The sequence below is a fragment of the Gallus gallus genome, chromosome 6, assembly GCF_016699485.2.
Source record: "Gallus gallus isolate bGalGal1 chromosome 6, bGalGal1.mat.broiler.GRCg7b, whole genome shotgun sequence".
In the NCBI taxonomy this organism is placed as follows: domain Eukaryota; kingdom Metazoa; phylum Chordata; class Aves; order Galliformes; family Phasianidae; genus Gallus; species Gallus gallus.
Window position 1 is genome coordinate 10,940,241 of NC_052537.1, and position 16,436 is coordinate 10,956,676.

General features: G+C 42.3%; 1 protein-coding gene across 4 annotated transcripts in view; it reads left to right on the top strand.

The window, feature by feature from the left end:
• PRKG1 (protein kinase, cGMP-dependent, type I) overlaps positions 1–15,826 on the top strand; it is a 390,857-nt gene extending 375,031 nt beyond the window's left edge. For all 4 annotated transcript variants that reach the window (XM_003641459.6, XM_046943176.1, XM_015278706.4 and 1 more), the window contains 7 exons: positions 2,659–2,748; positions 4,257–4,398; positions 6,492–6,655; positions 7,305–7,427; positions 7,525–7,587; positions 8,491–8,557; positions 11,820–15,826. In XM_003641459.6, coding sequence (XP_003641507.2) covers positions 2,659–2,748; positions 4,257–4,398; positions 6,492–6,655; positions 7,305–7,427; positions 7,525–7,587; positions 8,491–8,557; positions 11,820–11,918 — 748 coding nt within the window. In that variant the 3' untranslated portion in view covers positions 11,919–15,826. The remainder of the gene's footprint in view (positions 1–2,658; positions 2,749–4,256; positions 4,399–6,491; positions 6,656–7,304; positions 7,428–7,524; positions 7,588–8,490; positions 8,558–11,819) is intronic.
• The last annotated feature ends 610 nt before the right edge of the window (positions 15,827–16,436 follow it).

Consider the following 16,436-nt stretch of genomic DNA (forward strand, 5'->3'; position numbering starts at 1 on the left):
AGCCACAGGTCTAGGGCAGAGTGCTGAGAAACAGTGATGCGATAAACGATCCCAAACCTTTTCCTGTTCCAAACTAAGCCCGAAAAGGGAAAAGGTTACAAGAAGACAGGGTGAAGGAACAGCTTTTTCCTCTGCTTCATGGCCTGACAGTTTCAATCAAAACCCAGCTTTTAGTTTGATGCAGCCTTCCCAGCACTCCTGCATAGAGGACTTCAGTCAGACTTGAGTTACCTGCTGCTGCTCTGTCCAGTCATTTATACATATGTGTCTCTTGTGCCTGTCTGAATCTATAACATCGCTATATATATTGATATGATATTACACTTTATATAATTTTATTTGCATAGACATGTAAAATGACTGCGAAACACCACTCACAAAGCAGGCAGTTCAGATGAAGGCAATATCCCCAAACTCAGTCTGCTCTTTTCTTTCCATACCGTGCACTAATTCCTGTTCTTTATAGTAATAAGCCTCTCCCAGACACTTTTAATACCCCTTGCAAATCCTGCACTGGGATGGGACTTTCTAAGCCATAAAGCCCAAATTTTTTGTTGCATAGGCTGGAAACTAGAAAATCTTCACTGGTTTATCAAACTCTATGCCTGCTTTTCCCCTTTGCTTTCAACTCCAAGGGATTTGGTGTTGTCTCCTAGTTTGTGTCCTAAATTTATTCATAGCTGTTTTATAGCCTTTTTTGGGCCAGGCCAGTAGCTGAGCTAATTTTTTTTTTTTTTTTTCTGGGTACTGCAATAAAAAATGTTGCCATTTTGGTAGACTGATTGTGTTTTGAGATGTCGGGTGAAAGGTGGATTTAAAATGATCTTGAAGCAAGGACACAGTCTCTGGGATATCAGGACAAGGAAGACAACATTGCTGAAATAATATTTTCCTATTTCATCACGAAACTATTTGTGAAAAGTCTTGGAAAAGTATTTTATTAAAGTGATTTAAATGCATTAAACTGGGCAAGATGGCAGAAGAGGCCAAATAGCTCTCAGTAAGACTTACTGATATTGAAACTAATAGCCTTACAGAACAAAACACAGTGTGTGGATTTGGTGAAGGGGCAAACAAGTGTTGAGCCACGGATGCCTGCAGGAGTTCTGCAAATATTTAGATGAGTAAGAAAATGAATAAAGGAATGAATTCCAATATTGTGACATTTCAGACTTCAGACTGCTTGATCTGCTGAAATACTGTGGTTTCATACTTCACGTTGTACATTCCACGTGTAAACTTCGTGCTCCTATTAAAGTCGATAAACAACATTTGATTGGCCAGATTTGATGCCCATAATGTTCTCTGGAAAGGAATTTTTCAGTAGAGCTGCCTTAGCTAGAGAAAGTAGTGCCTTATTTCAGTAGCATTTAAACTAACATACAATCTAAAATATTTAGTTACTCATGATCTGTAAATCTTATGGAATGGTCAGCTAGTTTGTTTCAGCATTTCTGGGACAGATACCTGAGGTTTTAGGTTCTAGATGTCAACATGGGTAATATATTCAAAGAAGCTCTGAAACACAGGTTCAGTTTTTCTCCATTAAATTTTGTTTTGGCCACAAATAGTATGTTTTAGGTACAGAATATTTCACAAGTAGGTAAGCACGGAGTGCACTCAGTGATTTGCTTTTTTTTCCTGTGACCACTAATGCACATGAAGGCAAAGGAAAATTAGGATTGATCCAGGCAGCAGCATCAGACCCTGTCCTAATCAGCAGGTACCCAAAGCCTTGCCTACATCACTTTCTTAATTGTTTTTTTTTTTAACCTCTGGACTATCACATAGACCCATAAAAAATGTATAACTGTATTTATCACTGACTTGGAAGAGCTGATAGATTCCCCTTCCCTGCCAAAGCAAACTCCTCCTCCCTCTTCTCCTGTCCTCCTGCAGGTCTTTGAGATACTGCTGCTATCCTGAGCTCCAGGAGGGGAGAACTAGTATGATATTGAAATTTAATAAAGCAGCTGACAATGAATTCCTTATGCTCATTTCCAGTTTTGTAGCTGTGTTTGTTTAATCCATCACATTAAACACAGAGCTGGGATTTCGCTGTATGCTTCAGATGACAGTTGAGAAAGAGGATGGGTTTATGAATGTGTCTTTAGGCAAATTTTCCTCCACAGTGAGTCCGTAGGAGGAAGAGAAAGGACACTTTTAGATACCTAAATGTCAGCAGATTTTGTTTAGTTGACCAGATCAGTGGTTTTAAGTTCTGAAATGAAAAATGGGGCAGCACTTCCTTGAAATGGTTAAAGACAGCAGATCTACAGCTGTAGCTGTAGTGTGAAGAAAAAAGATTACATAGACATTATTAAAGTGGTAGGGAAACTTCTCTTTCAAGAGAATCTGGAAAGCCAAGTGTCAGGTTATGCCATTTGAAATGTCAGACTTTATTTAGTACTCATTATGACCTCTCCTTTTGCTGCAATACACTTCATTCAAATGCCCATCCTTCTCTGCTGAATTATTTCCCTCGTGATACGAAGGACTGATGAGGACTGAATTGACCTCCCTAGGCACAGCACTAGGTCTGTAAGATCCCCCTCATTCTTTTGCTTCCTGACGTGAAGCACATGGTCTGTGAGAAGTGGGAATGATTGGTGTTTGACTTTTATTGTGAATCTTCTATTACTTTCTTGTTCCCCATAGGCTCTACAGGACGTTCAAGGACAGCAAGTACCTGTACATGCTGATGGAAGCCTGTCTAGGTGGAGAGCTCTGGACAATTCTCAGGGACAGGTGAGTTTTAAGCAATTGCTGTCATGACAAGTGGAATATTTTTTAATATGCCTTCAGATAACCAAGAGCCTTTATCCTTCACAGGCAAAACCTGGGTCTTACCATTCTGGGTTTAATTTACGTTCCCCAGAAGGTGAAGAAATGATGTTCTCCTATGCAGTTAACTAGAGTCAAAGGGAATCCAGTTACTACTGAGAATACACTTGGGACTGGTTTAGGTTGTCTCCAGCCTGGGAGCCAAGATCATGTACTGAAGCCATAGCCGAGCACCATGGTGTTGGGGCACAGAAGTGCCATGGAAAAAAATAGTCTGAAAGCATGTAATGAAATACCGTGTCGCAATGCACGAGCAAATGTGGTGCTGGTATTTCCTGTCCTCGGAGGATTTGACCTTGTAGCATTTTGGTTTAGATGTGTGTGTGCAGGGAAGAGGGAGGTGGCTGTGCAGTGTGTGTGGTACGTGCACATGACAGCACTGCGGGCAAGAATCACAGACAGCTATGTAGTAGAATCGTAATTGGAACATAGTTTAATTACATTTGAAAAGCAAAGGAAATGCGTTGTAAAGATTGATGAAGCAAATATAAAATTCCTTTTAATTAATTATCCATAATGAATTTTTATAACTCTTTCCTTTTCCTAACACCATCTCTGGACCACTAAAATGAGCGGAGTAGCAAAGTTAGCAAGTGCTGAAATGTATTCTTCATCTTTGTCAGAGTCTGGTAATTCCATCTTGAATTCTCTCAGCTGTAAGTTGTGGTTCTGCTGCCACCTAGCTTAGAGCTGCCCTTGAGTTCAGCCACCAGCTTATGGCAGGCAACGGAATGGGTTGTGCTTCTGAAAACTCCTTGCAAACTGTACTGAAACCAGCATCTGAAAGTGCACCTTATGCTGAATTTATGATTAACACTTACCAACAACTGTGTTTTGTCTTTTGTCTCAGTTGGGAACATTATTATGGGAGCTTTTGATCTCCATAGCTCAAAATCATTTTCTCACCCAAGAGTCAAAGTTTATTATCCAGAAATCACCTTTTGCATAGAAGATGCTTATCTGTAAATTTTATCTTTTACAAAATGTAAAAGAAAACATTTTAGATCCAAATGTTTGATATATGCTAACTTCTTAAAGAGACATGCATATAAATTTATGTGTAGAAGAAGTCAGTTTAGCGGTCACTTTCCACATATCAAGTGATTCTTCTGACCTGTATAGATATTTTAGCAGCAGGATGAAGTCTGCTAAGGGAAGAGGTTGGACTGGCCTACTGTATGGTTTTAGGCTGTTCAGGAAAAGAAATTGTGAAGGTACTATATATATATACTATAGGTACTATACATACTATAGGTAGTGTAAAAATAGATTAATTACAGGTAGGGTAGTTCACTCCTTGCAAGAATCAAGCCCTGACTTCACCACAGTGGCAGTGATAATGGCATATTGTAACAGCTCAGTCTTGTATGTACAAATCCCTTTATTGTCTTTCCCTTTCTTGTTTTACCTAGAGGTTCATTTGAGGATTCAACAACCAGGTTTTACACGGCGTGCGTAGTTGAAGCTTTTGCCTATTTGCATTCCAAAGGAATCATTTATAGGGACCTCAAGCCAGAAAACCTCATTCTGGATCATCGAGGTTATGCCAAACTGGTGAGTGCTTGCAATGTCTAGCTTTGGAAGAAAAAAAAAAAGAAAAAAAAAGACATAATTCCTGTCTTTTTTCTAGTGTTAGGCAACTAGTGTTGAACACAGAATTAGACATAAGGGATCAGAAGAGGAGACCATCCAGCCCACAGTCCGGTCCCTTATGGCCACCAGTAGATTTTGAGTTGCAGTCAGGGCCAGCATGTCATCACTCATCACTGGGATGTTTTCCCAACCTCCTGCAGGCTGAAGCTGTGGCTGAGCTGGAGAGCACTAATTCTGGCTCTGTAGCCAGAAATCAGCTTGAAATTCAGGGCAGCAATGCTGAAGTGGAAACGCTTAGAGAAGAGAAGCAGGAGAAATCTATCCAGCTATTTTCAAGCTACTGAAAAGCTGAAAAATATGGGCAAGAATGAGGAGGACTTGTATTTGTGAGCTTTATAGGTATCAAGTGAAAAATAATTTGCAAGCTGTTGTTTCTGGGTGAGTTCCTTTGTGAAAACAAACAAAAAAGTTATTCTTAATGCAGATTTTAAACATGGCCTTGTCATGGCACAAAATGGTCCATCATCAGACTTCTTACTTGAGAAAGGGGGTTGTAATTTGGCATGTCTTTATTTTTAATAGCATTGTAATTTCTGCAAGCTACAGAAAGGGAAGAGGAAAAGACAGACTTTCACCCAGAGGGTGGTGACACACTGGAACAGGTTGCCCAAGGAGGTTGTGGATGCCCCATCCGTGGAGGCATTCAAGGCCAGGCTGGATGTGGCTCTGGGCAGCCTGGTCTGCTGGTTGGCGACCCTGCACATAGCAGGGGGTTGAAACTCAATGAGCATTGCAGTCCTTATCAACCCAGGCCATCCTATAATTCTATGATTCCCTTAGTAAGACGTGCTGCCTCACAGGTTTTTGGGAACCTCCCTTTCTAGCTAGGGAAGATCTGTGCCCTGAGGAAGCTATCAGTGAAGGATGCAGCCCTAAAAAAGCTGTCCCAGAGGGGCTGATGCCCCCCCTGAGGGTCTCAATGGGGCAATGTCTCTACCTCTTAGGCTGGAGACTCTTCCCTGCCTTTGGAAACTTGGGACCGGTGCTCCAAGGGAGCAGTAAGTCAGACCATCACCACTGTGGGCCTTTATGGCCCAGTAGCAGCCAGCATGTGTCACTGTGACCCTCAGCTTAATGAATGACAGCAGGGTTTGTCCTCTGCAGCATTCCAACGAGGGTTCTTATGAGGTGGGTTAGGTACCAGACTGTCTTTTTCCCTACACCAGGAGAATCTAGCCCAGGGACTGCTAGTCCCATCACCATCCCTTAGCAACTTAGACATTTTGATTTCCTTGGTTGCATCCGTGATAAGCAGGGAAGTCTCAGATCCCACAGCGTGACTGATCCTACTTCTTGTGGGATTGTCACCGTTTAGGATGGCAATTTAGGATGTAGGTGCAGGAAGATGTAGGAGCGCTTCAGCCACCAAGGGACAGCAGAGTGTGCTACAGACCACAGCTCTGGGCAAGCACAGTACCAGGGCAGGGGAGGGCAGAGCTATAAATACACTAAGCCTATTAACCTGAGTTCAGCTCAGGCCCCAAAGGATGGCTTTGGTCCCCTATGTAATCTCATTTTCCATGATTGCCCGTAGCATGCTATGCTGTGCTATAGGTTGTAAGCTGAGCCCACCAGTGCTCTGCAGTGTTTTCAGATGAGTTGATTTTACTGCACCACTCTTTGATGAGAAGAGAAACCTGAACTTTTCACTAGATACTTCAGAAAGTATTTAGCCCAAATAGCTCTTTGCACAGGGACTTTCAAAAAAAAAAAAATAGTCAACCCAAGCTTACGTGAAGTTACATCTCCAAGAAGTGTTCGGCATTGGAATTTGTTCTTCTTCCCTCATGAGGATCTCTTGGCACTATGAAGGGTAAATCAGCAAAAAGGTCACTGCAGTTGTCTGGTTCTTGAACAGCCCGCAGTGTTTTGGTTGTAATAATACTCCCACAAGGAAATCTTCTTTCTGCTTTGCTTCACTTCAAGAGAAACCGAGCGCATGGCTGACATTCCTCCTCTTGCTCTGCTCTGATGCTATTCTCCTCCTTTTGCAGGTTGATTTTGGCTTTGCAAAGAAAATAGGATTTGGAAAGAAAACATGGACTTTTTGTGGAACTCCAGAGTACGTAGCCCCCGAGATCATCCTGAACAAAGGTCACGATATTTCAGCAGACTACTGGTCACTGGGAATCCTAATGTATGAACTCCTGACTGGCAGGTATGGGCATCAGGGCTGGCGTAGCTGCTGAAAAAGGATCCAGATATTTCTACCATTGTCACCCTGATTAGATGACAGGGAAGATTCAGAGCAGACGTGTGCTGGAATGGCACAGTGAAACTTCAATGCTGTGCTCCTGAACCTCATGATGAATTTTTCTTAAAGTCAGTTTCCACGCAGATCTCTCAAAAGGCAACACATGAGCAGGCTTCTTCACTGAACTTGTCCCTTTTCTGTTAAACCACTGGAAACCTAATTAATCCCCACTGAAAGCATGTCACAACAGGAAATAGAAAATTAGGCAGCAAGCACATCTTGGCTCCTTGTTCCTTAGGCTGCTGGGACACGGGCTGTCTTGGAAACAAGACATTTGGCATATATTGCTTGAGGAAATATGACTTTACTCTTTGGTACTTCCTTCCAGCCAGTACCACTTAAATCCAGACTATAGCAGAGCCTCTTGGATGACAAATTGTCATAGACCATTGCTAGTTGACATCTAACTTTCCTCAATTCACAATTCCACAGTAGGATGCTGTGTTTTGCTTGGTGTTTGTTTCTTGTTTGTTTGTTTCCTTCTTTAATCAAGCTTCAGTGCTGTTCTAAAGACAAATTTTTAACCTTTTTTTTTTTTCTTTTCCCTCTGAAGTCCCCCTTTCTCAGGCCCAGACCCTATGAAGACCTATAACATAATATTAAGGGGAATTGATATGATTGAATTTCCAAAGAAGATTGCCAAAAATGCTGCTAATTTAATTAAAAAACTATGCAGGTAAATGCATGAAATGTCATCACTTTTCTCTTATTTGTAAAGAAATGAGTCATTGGAAGGATTAAGAAAGTAACCTAACTTGTTATCTATTTTAAAGGGACAATCCATCAGAAAGATTAGGGAACTTGAAAAATGGAGTGAAAGACATCCAAAAGCACAAGTAAGTGACTTTCCAGCCATCCGACCCACGTTTCTTAAGGTTCTTTGACCTTCCCCTTCTATTGTGCTTTAAAGTCTAATTGAATTTGTGTTGCATGTTTTTTGCCCCTGTGTTTTGCTATAGATTATAGCCTTGTCTATGACCAAAACGCATTGCACATTGACCATTATACTTTAATTTCTTGAATGCAGAAGTGTGTTTGGAAACAATCCAACTCTGCCACTGCCTGCTTAGGTTTCTTTGGCTCGCTCCTCCCACGACAAACTTAATTTCCACCTGTAACGTTAATTCATCAAACCTTTTGGTCTGACAGGAGAGAGTTCTTAAGTTATATTTTATAAGCTCTGTTTTGCCACAGAAATTTGTTGCAGAGCTTTCACACTACTTGAGAGGAAAAGACAAGTTAGGGACCACGACAGAGGTGGGTTACCTCAACCACCTATGCTCATCCTTCTCTGCTCCCATCCCCAAAGCATTAGAAGTGCGTTGGATGGACATTTTGGGGAGGACTCAACTCACAGCTCAGCACAGAGCTCACCATTCAGCCCAAACTGCATTAGCCCTTTTGCCCATTAGACATTAGTGTCTGACTGTATGGGAGGGACTGACCACATAGGAAGGAAAGAGCAGCTGCCAGGGCACCTGCAGTGAGGAACAGTTTTCTTCTGATCATTGGTAATTTGTACTTGCCATGGTGTCACCACTGGGTTGCGACATAATCCATTTTCAGCCAAGAAAATGTATACGAACATGATTGCAAACATGATGAAGGCTAATTAGGCAATTTGAAGAATATGGCTGCAGGAGTTAAAAGCTACTGTTTAAGCAATTCAGATTTCACTATCTGATATTTTAACCATGTGTCTAACTTCCCAACCTGCTTTATTCTTCTCTCCCTTCCAGATGGTTTGAAGGCTTTAACTGGGAAGGGTTACGAAAAGGGACACTGACACCTCCTATAATACCAAGTGTAAGTTTTACTTCTTTCTCGTTTCCAGCCAATATGTCTCTGTAACATGAATTTTGTGAGCTTCAGACACTAGTATACTATAGTGAAGTGGCAACAGCACGTGCTTTATTTCATCTCAGTGTGCTTATCAGAGAACAAATCAAAGCAAAAACCAATTTGAGAAGTCAATTCAGATACATTTCCACCCACACTTTGTCTCCAGGCAGTTTCTTCCAGCAGAAGGCTTTTTAGGGGCATGACTGTGATGAAATGCTCTTGACTGCCTGGGCAGAATCACTCACTACTACATGGTATTCTCTTTTTCACCTGCTGCGCATGCTTCTTCATCCCCTTTGCACATTCCAGCAGGGAGCTGCTACTTTCACCCCTTTTCTCAGATGTGTCCTCTTTCTTTCTCCTTTATTCTTTTTTTCTTTTTTTGATGGGCAAGTGGGATTTGTATGCCATCTCCCTTTCTTTTGCATTAACCTTTCCTTCTTCTTTTCTTTTGTGCTTGTTACCCTTTTTTCCTGCGTCCGTGTCCTACATGAAAAGCCCTGTTACTGACTGGTTTATGTTTAACTGGGAGCAGACTGGAGGTACAGCTCTACTCGTTTTCCTTTGCAGCAAAGCTCTTCCTTTGATGTCTTTGTGAGCTCTTTACCCACAAGGCCCACTGCAAAGGGAAACCAAACAGGATTAGCTGATAGAAATTACCTTGGCCCCTTCTGTTCGGCAGCCTCCCCTTCTTGTTTCAACTTAATCCCTTTCTCTCCATGCCTCTCCCAATGGATCAACGAGAGAATGACATTAGCAATCATGTTTAATTGCACCCCTTTGCTCAGTCCGCCCGTGGTCCTGTACCTCCTGCAGCAGCAGCAGGAACAGCTCCAGGGCTGAATCTGCCATGCCAATGTTCTCCTAACATCTAGGAAAGAGCAAGGGGGTTTTGTGTCCCCCCTTTTCCCTATGGGCTACCGAAGTCACTGGCAGTCAGCAGAGGAAATGCCTAAAGCAGAATCCACAAACAGGCTGTAAATGTTTTATAAATCAAAACTGCATTTTTTTCTATTAAGCTGATTTGTAATGACTGTTAATTTTCCAATAACTGCTAATTTGTTTGCCACATTTCAAGTGAGACAGTGAAACCAATTTTACTTCCTTATATCTAGTTTCAGTTCCTGATTTACCCGTGCATTGTGCAGGATGCTAGTGTAGATGAAAATGCCCAGAGAAGTTTTTATAATTGTTTTAGTGGATTTTTAGCTTAGCAAGAGCATTTACAATGCTGCTTTTACCCAGTGCATGTAGCAACCCTGCATGTCTACCCCTCCAACCGACCAACCAGCAGTGGTGACTTCAGTGATGCCTGCTGTCCATGAGCATGAATGGCTCCATGACACAGCTCTGCCACCAGAAGTGGTCTCTGCCCCTTTGGCACTGCCTAGAGGAAGGCCATTCTCCAGTGTTTTTTGCAGGAAGTCACACTTTCTTGGATTTTTCAGCTAGAAACAACATGGTATCAAGAAAGCATTGTGTGAGCACCAGCACACTTTTTTAGGATTACTTCTTGGCATCCTCTCCAGAATGTACCTCCATTAAGTAGAGAACCTCACTGACATTTTTCCGGCCCTGAAGCTGCCAGTCCCACTCAGCCTGGTTCTCCACAGCCAGCTCAGCTGCTTTGTCACAAGTCCCATCTCTCAGAAAGGGCCATATCTGCAAAGTGATCCAAAACATGAAGCTCTGGGAGAAAAAATCAGTTTTTTCTTCCATCAGTGCACCTCCCCTCCTTAGCTAGAAAGGAGCCAAAACAGTTAAACATGGATAGTAGCTTTTTTGTTGTTGTTGTTGTTGTTATTATTCATTTATTTCAGAAATAGGCCTCTCACAGCTCTTTAAATCTTAGTACTACCAGTGAGGCAATCAAAAGCTACTTCTTAGCCCTAGTTCCATCAGATTTTAGGATCGATCTCAGTTTACACCCTGCTGCTAGGACGTTGCTTCAGGGAGCAGGTGACCCTTGATACCACAGCTTCAGTCTATGATGACTCTTCCAAAGATGTGCTGTCTTGTATCACAGCTCTTATTTTTAAGAAAGACACACAGATCTCTGTGCAGTAATTCTTCACAAGATATTATGTTGGTAAGAGACCAGAAGGTGGTACCAACATTTGTGCTTTATCCTCTTGGATGGAGACGCTTCTCCCAGAGAGAACTCATGTAGGGATGTGCTAGGAGAAACAGAGAGAGATGGTTCAGCACAAGGGACCATGGAGGAAAGCAAAACTCAGAACTCACCGAAGATGAGGACCCTATGGGTGAGGGTTCTCCAACTCAGTGGTGCTGTTACCAGGAAAGTAAAGAGACTTGGATAACGAAAGAAAAAAAAAAAGAAAATGAACATGTCCATAATACAGTTGTATTATTTTTTGTTTGTTTTCACAATGAGTTGAATATTCAAGGAACTCAATTTTTCCCCAAGACATTTTCAGCAGCTGGTAAATGCAGCTGAGTAGTGTATTATCCAGTATCAGATACATCTCATGGACTGCAGGTTGGCTAAAAAATAAGGCAGGTGTTTCCTGCACAGCATTGCTATGTCAAGTGCAGTCCTCTTCAGCCTGTACTGTCTGCTCAAGATACTGCTTCAGTATGTCGCTGATTATTTTGGCCTTGGGAGCTGCTGGTCTATTTTTTTATTGTTTTTGTTGTTGTTGTTGTTGTTGTTCTCAATTGTTTTGAATATAATGGTCTCATTGTAAGAAAGTTTAAGTTATCACCATAAAAGAAATGTACATGGCCTTCATAAACCTATTAAGTGGTTGAAACTCAGTCTTGATAATTGGAAATTCAGGAACGCTCTAGGAATATCAGTATCTCAGATAGGCTCCATGGGCTGAAGAATACTCAAACCAGAGGCCCAGCTCACATCCTCAAATTCAGGATCCTGAAGCCATAAATTGGGAATTCTGGGCTTTGGGGAAGAAAGGTGTGCCTGGCATTCCAAGTCTTTTCTGCCAATCTTATCCCAATGGGTAGGACAGTTCTTGAGGTCTCTCAATGGCTTAGGTCATTCCCATCAGTAGGAACTTCGCTGGCCTGCTGCAGCTAGTGTTTTCTGGTCCATAGCTGTATTTCTGGGACCAGAGCAAATAAAAAGAATTTAAAAACCCCACTAAATACTTTTGAATGATTGCTGTTGTAAGATGAAGAGATCTGTAGAGGTTCCCAAAGACAGCTCTGGTGACGGTCCCCATCTCTTTCACTGTCCTTTCCACAGGTTGCATCTCCAACAGACACAAGCAATTTCGACAGCTTCCCTGAGGACAATGATGAACCACCCCCTGATGACAACTCAGGATGGGACATAGATTTTTAATGTATTTCTCTTACCTGCTTCTGCCTTGCTGAAGACAGCTTTCTGGGACATGGCTGCCAGCGAAACCGAAAGAACCGGGGAGGATTCGTGCTCGGGGTCACCATGATGCCTTGATTGATGCTGCTACAGTAACTACAGTGGCATTAGGACTTATTGCTTAGATGACAATAGTGCTCTTCATGTTTTATGTTCAGACTTAATCTAGCAGTTGACATGGTGGTCCTGACGCAAAGCCTTTCACCAGTAGAGAAATATGTTTTTTATCACTGCAATGATCTTGCTACGCTCTAATTACAAATGTTGAAAGATTCATAGTGTAAGACACAATTAATTCTAGCTGCGAGGTACTGGCTTTATCAGTAGGATCAGTAGTAATTTATTAAGTGCTGTAGCTAAATACAGTACAGGATTTGGGCTTCTCCCGCACTCAACTTGGTAGGTCTTCCACTGTTGGCCAGTCTAGGAACAAAGGAGGACCACAACTGTACTGGTCAAAGAGTTTATGTCAAAGCAGTGGTACAGTTTGTCCTTTTTCTTTCCAAGCAGTATACATAACAAGACTGAATGTTACTCTTCTTCTTTCTTTCTGAGATGTATTTTTTTTTTTAACCTGGTGAAACAAAAGCACAACTGCTCTAGATCCTGTTAAGGCAAATATGGGTCGCTTCTCTCATACGGCCAAGAACATAACATAATGACGTTTGTGTTTTTCTCCTTTCCTTTGGTACCAATACGTAAGTGCATGAAAAAAAAAATCATAAAACTCTCAGTTTCACATGTAAAATAGTGCTTAAATAATGGCCCTGTAGTAAAGTGACAGCAGCCAACTGGTCTTATCAGTGAGCTATTAGGCATAAAACTAAGCTTAACTTGTAACTTTCCAGAACCCAAAGGAGAAATCTAAGACCCATAATGCATTTTATAGGTGCTATGTACATCCCTCATCTGTGAATATACCGATTCAGTCAGCCACCTTTTCAGAAATATGTAGCAAGAGGCATCGTTCTCCATCATTCTCTTACAACAGATGAGTTTACATCTCCATGTCTGCATCTCTTCCATGTTAATTACAAAGCCGATGAAGATGACATAATATGTGATGGAGGGCCAGTTTGCTTGCTCTGTCTTTAAATTGCCCTTAAAAATGTAATCCTAATGCTTCACTGAACTAAGTCAGAAGGAGTTGCACAGGAAAGTCAGTTGAACAACATGGAAACCTGATATTTCATGTGTTTGTGTGAGATTTACTGGCCTGCCTTCTCTCTAGCACACCATGTCCCCAGTGACCACGTTTAAGGCTGGGGATGGCCAAAGCCAAGTCGGCTCGTATGAAAAAAGAGTGGAGGAAAGGATGGTGGTGTGTGTACATCTTCCCCTGGCTTCCACTACTTTTCCTTTGCTTTAGTGAAGCCTCTTCTCATTTATACAGGCGTAACAAGAGAATCCTGTTCTATATGCCTGCTTGTGTTATATGTGGGACATGAAGCGTATCCCTTCGTCAAGATGATGTCAAGAAACATCAGTTTTCTAACAGACCTCCAAATTAGCAAATGCTGCCCCATTTGATCTCAAGAGCTGTTACATACATTGGCAGTCAAAAGATCAACTTTTGCTGACCGGTGCTCAGAAAAAATTCTTTCTCCAGTGCTGAATCTTTTCCATGTTCCTATTGAAAGCGACCCACTTAATAGAGAATGTTAAAAAGATGTTTCCTCCACTTCTTTTAGAGCAACCGCAATGTCTGCTGCTTGCCAGCAGCCTACAGAGCTCGCTTGTCATGGGTCCCTTCAGACCCAGTCCATTTGCTGAATTTTCTCCATAGTTGTGCAGAAGGGAAGGGCAACAACATCCACACTTTGACACCAGGTTATTCCTGTGCTTGCTCATCCCGTGCAGCATGCATGTTAAGATTTGTTTGCCTTGAAAACTGTAGGGAAAAGATGGTCACTGCATCTACCAGGTATCTCTTGTATAGGACTAGCACTTGCTTTTCCACAGAAGGGTTGAAAACACTGAAAACGCTGAACTCTAGGGCTAAAATACTCACCTGTCATCCAAACGGATGGGCAGATGGGCAACGGCCGCACTACAGCTGAGTTGGTTATCCACCTCCTTCCAGATTTTCACTCAATGCTGTGGGCGCCATGGAGGAGAAACATTGGTGCATCTGTTGGCTTTCTGCAGAACAGAAAGGATAGGCTGTCTCAGTGTGTAACTGAGCAGCTGAGGCTCAGTTGCCTTTGAGCAAAGGGTGGCCAAGAGCGCCATGGCTCTCAGGGCAACTCAAATCCTTACGGTAAGAAAGGTTTCAAGGGGCTGATGCATTGTTTTCTTCCTTCCTGCCCGTTTTCCTTGTGCCACACACGAGACTTGCATCATGTGGCATGCACTGTACTGAATATAAATTTATTTTGGTATCAGACACCACACTCAACTTCTTCCATCACCTCTACTCGGCACCCTTTAAACAACAGACTTAGCATATGTATATTATAGACGCCTTCATTTATAAGTAATATATTTGAGTTGCATAATATATATATATATATATATTCACAACTGATTGCCTCTGTGTTCCCACTTACTGTCCTTTCTTCTTTGTCTCCTTTTTTGATATATGGGATGGCGGTGTGTTTACGTAAGGGGATATCAGCTCCCGTATTTAAAGCAAGTGTATTACGGTCGGTGTCATAAGAGACAGATGATCTGTAGCTTCTTACAGTGCTGCATTATTCATAGCAAACTCTTATTTAACAACAGGACCACAAGCAAATATTTCTGTAAATAGATATTTTCGTGTTGATATTTTGTGGTACACATATAACTTTTTATTTAGAGTTCCATGGCATTACTTCTTCATTTTCTTATTTGTAATGTAATGTTTTTAGATCCAAGTAGACTTGAATTAATGTCATAATTGTCAGTATTATTAAACTTTATGTCGACTGTACTGTTACTCATCATCCCATAGGTTTAGAACATGATAGCTATCTGGCATTGTTGCAAGTGCCTTAAATCCATGGCATCCTATAACAAAATACAAATTTGGTGTTATGCTGCATGACAAAGACAAACACACCTCAAAATGTTGTCCTTTCTTAGCTTGCTGCGTTTTACAGTTCTTTCTGCTGACAATTTATAAGCCTTTATTATATAATATTGATGAATTACAGAAATGATGAAGTCGTTCTCTTATTTCTGTTAAATGTACCAGAGCTGTGTATCTGTTAATGAGATACAGAGTCATTTCTGTGAAATGTATAAATGTATGTGCGGGTCAAATTAATATATGACATCCTATCAGTCTGTACACAGGTATTCCTGTTCCGCTATGCCGTGCAGCTCCAGCCCATCGTGCAGTCCAGCTCCCATCATCTTTTATAAACCCACAGTCAGTATCCCACCCAGAAAAAAAAGATGAGCACCTGAACGCGGCTTGCCACCGACTCTCTGTCATGAAACCAAATGCCCCCACGAAAGCAAATGCCCCCCTGGGGGACGCAGCCCACCACGGAACTGCCCAGAGTTTCCTCACTTCTCCCACCGGCACAGCGGGTGCTGTGCTGAGACACGGGCAGCTCCAGGCGTCAGCAGCCAAAGGGAAATGTTCGGAGTTGTCTCGTCCTGAGTCCAATCCATGCTGTTCTGACACTGGTCCTTTATTTTTGTGTTCTTATTTCTCTGGTTTTCTTGTTACGATGGATTCTACATAAAAGAGTTTTTTGTTTGTCAGAAAAACCGTCTGTCATTCAACGGTTGTCAACCAGTTGCACTCTTTTGATGTAGATTTAAGAACTTTTTTCATAAACTTAACCGCTTTCATTTTGCTCTGTATTTTCCCTGCAGCTGTAATTGCTGAGTGCCTGTTGTATACTTTATAGAGTTGAAATAAAAATAATTACTTTTGAGCAGCGTGTTGACATCTGTCTTCAGCAGGAGCCGGCTTGGGGGTAGTTCTGCTGTTCAGTTGGGTTATTTTACCCTGCTTTGTGGTGATCTGCAGTGGGAGATAGTAAACCAAGCAAAGTGTTCTGTGACTCTGCAGAGAGCTGTGGTTGCTGTGATCAATAGGCAGTGGCCATGGGCACCCCAGTGGGAAGGTGGGGATCCTGCATTGCACGTCATGGGCATCTCCATCCCACATTACTCCATGACCACCCTAAGCAATAAGCATATTTACAGCACATTTGCTCTTCAGGGGTGAACAGTACATCAGGTGCTTCACTTGCTGCCGTTAGGAGCAGGTGCATGGCATGCAGGGCACGGAGACCCAATGCCAGTTGTGACCAACACCTACCCCAGAGTGGCTCACAGATGGGGCTGTCCCTGTCCCTGCTGTCACATAGGATGAGTGCTGGGAGAGGGGAAGGCAAAAAGCCGACACTTTGCGAGGGAACAGAGCTTGTCCCCTCCTGGGTGGAATGCACTGGGGCCGCATGGTATAAGTGTGGCAATGGGGCGTGATGGCTGCCAGGAGCTGCACCGGACACCAGGTTGTGGCCCAGTAGGAAGCAATGC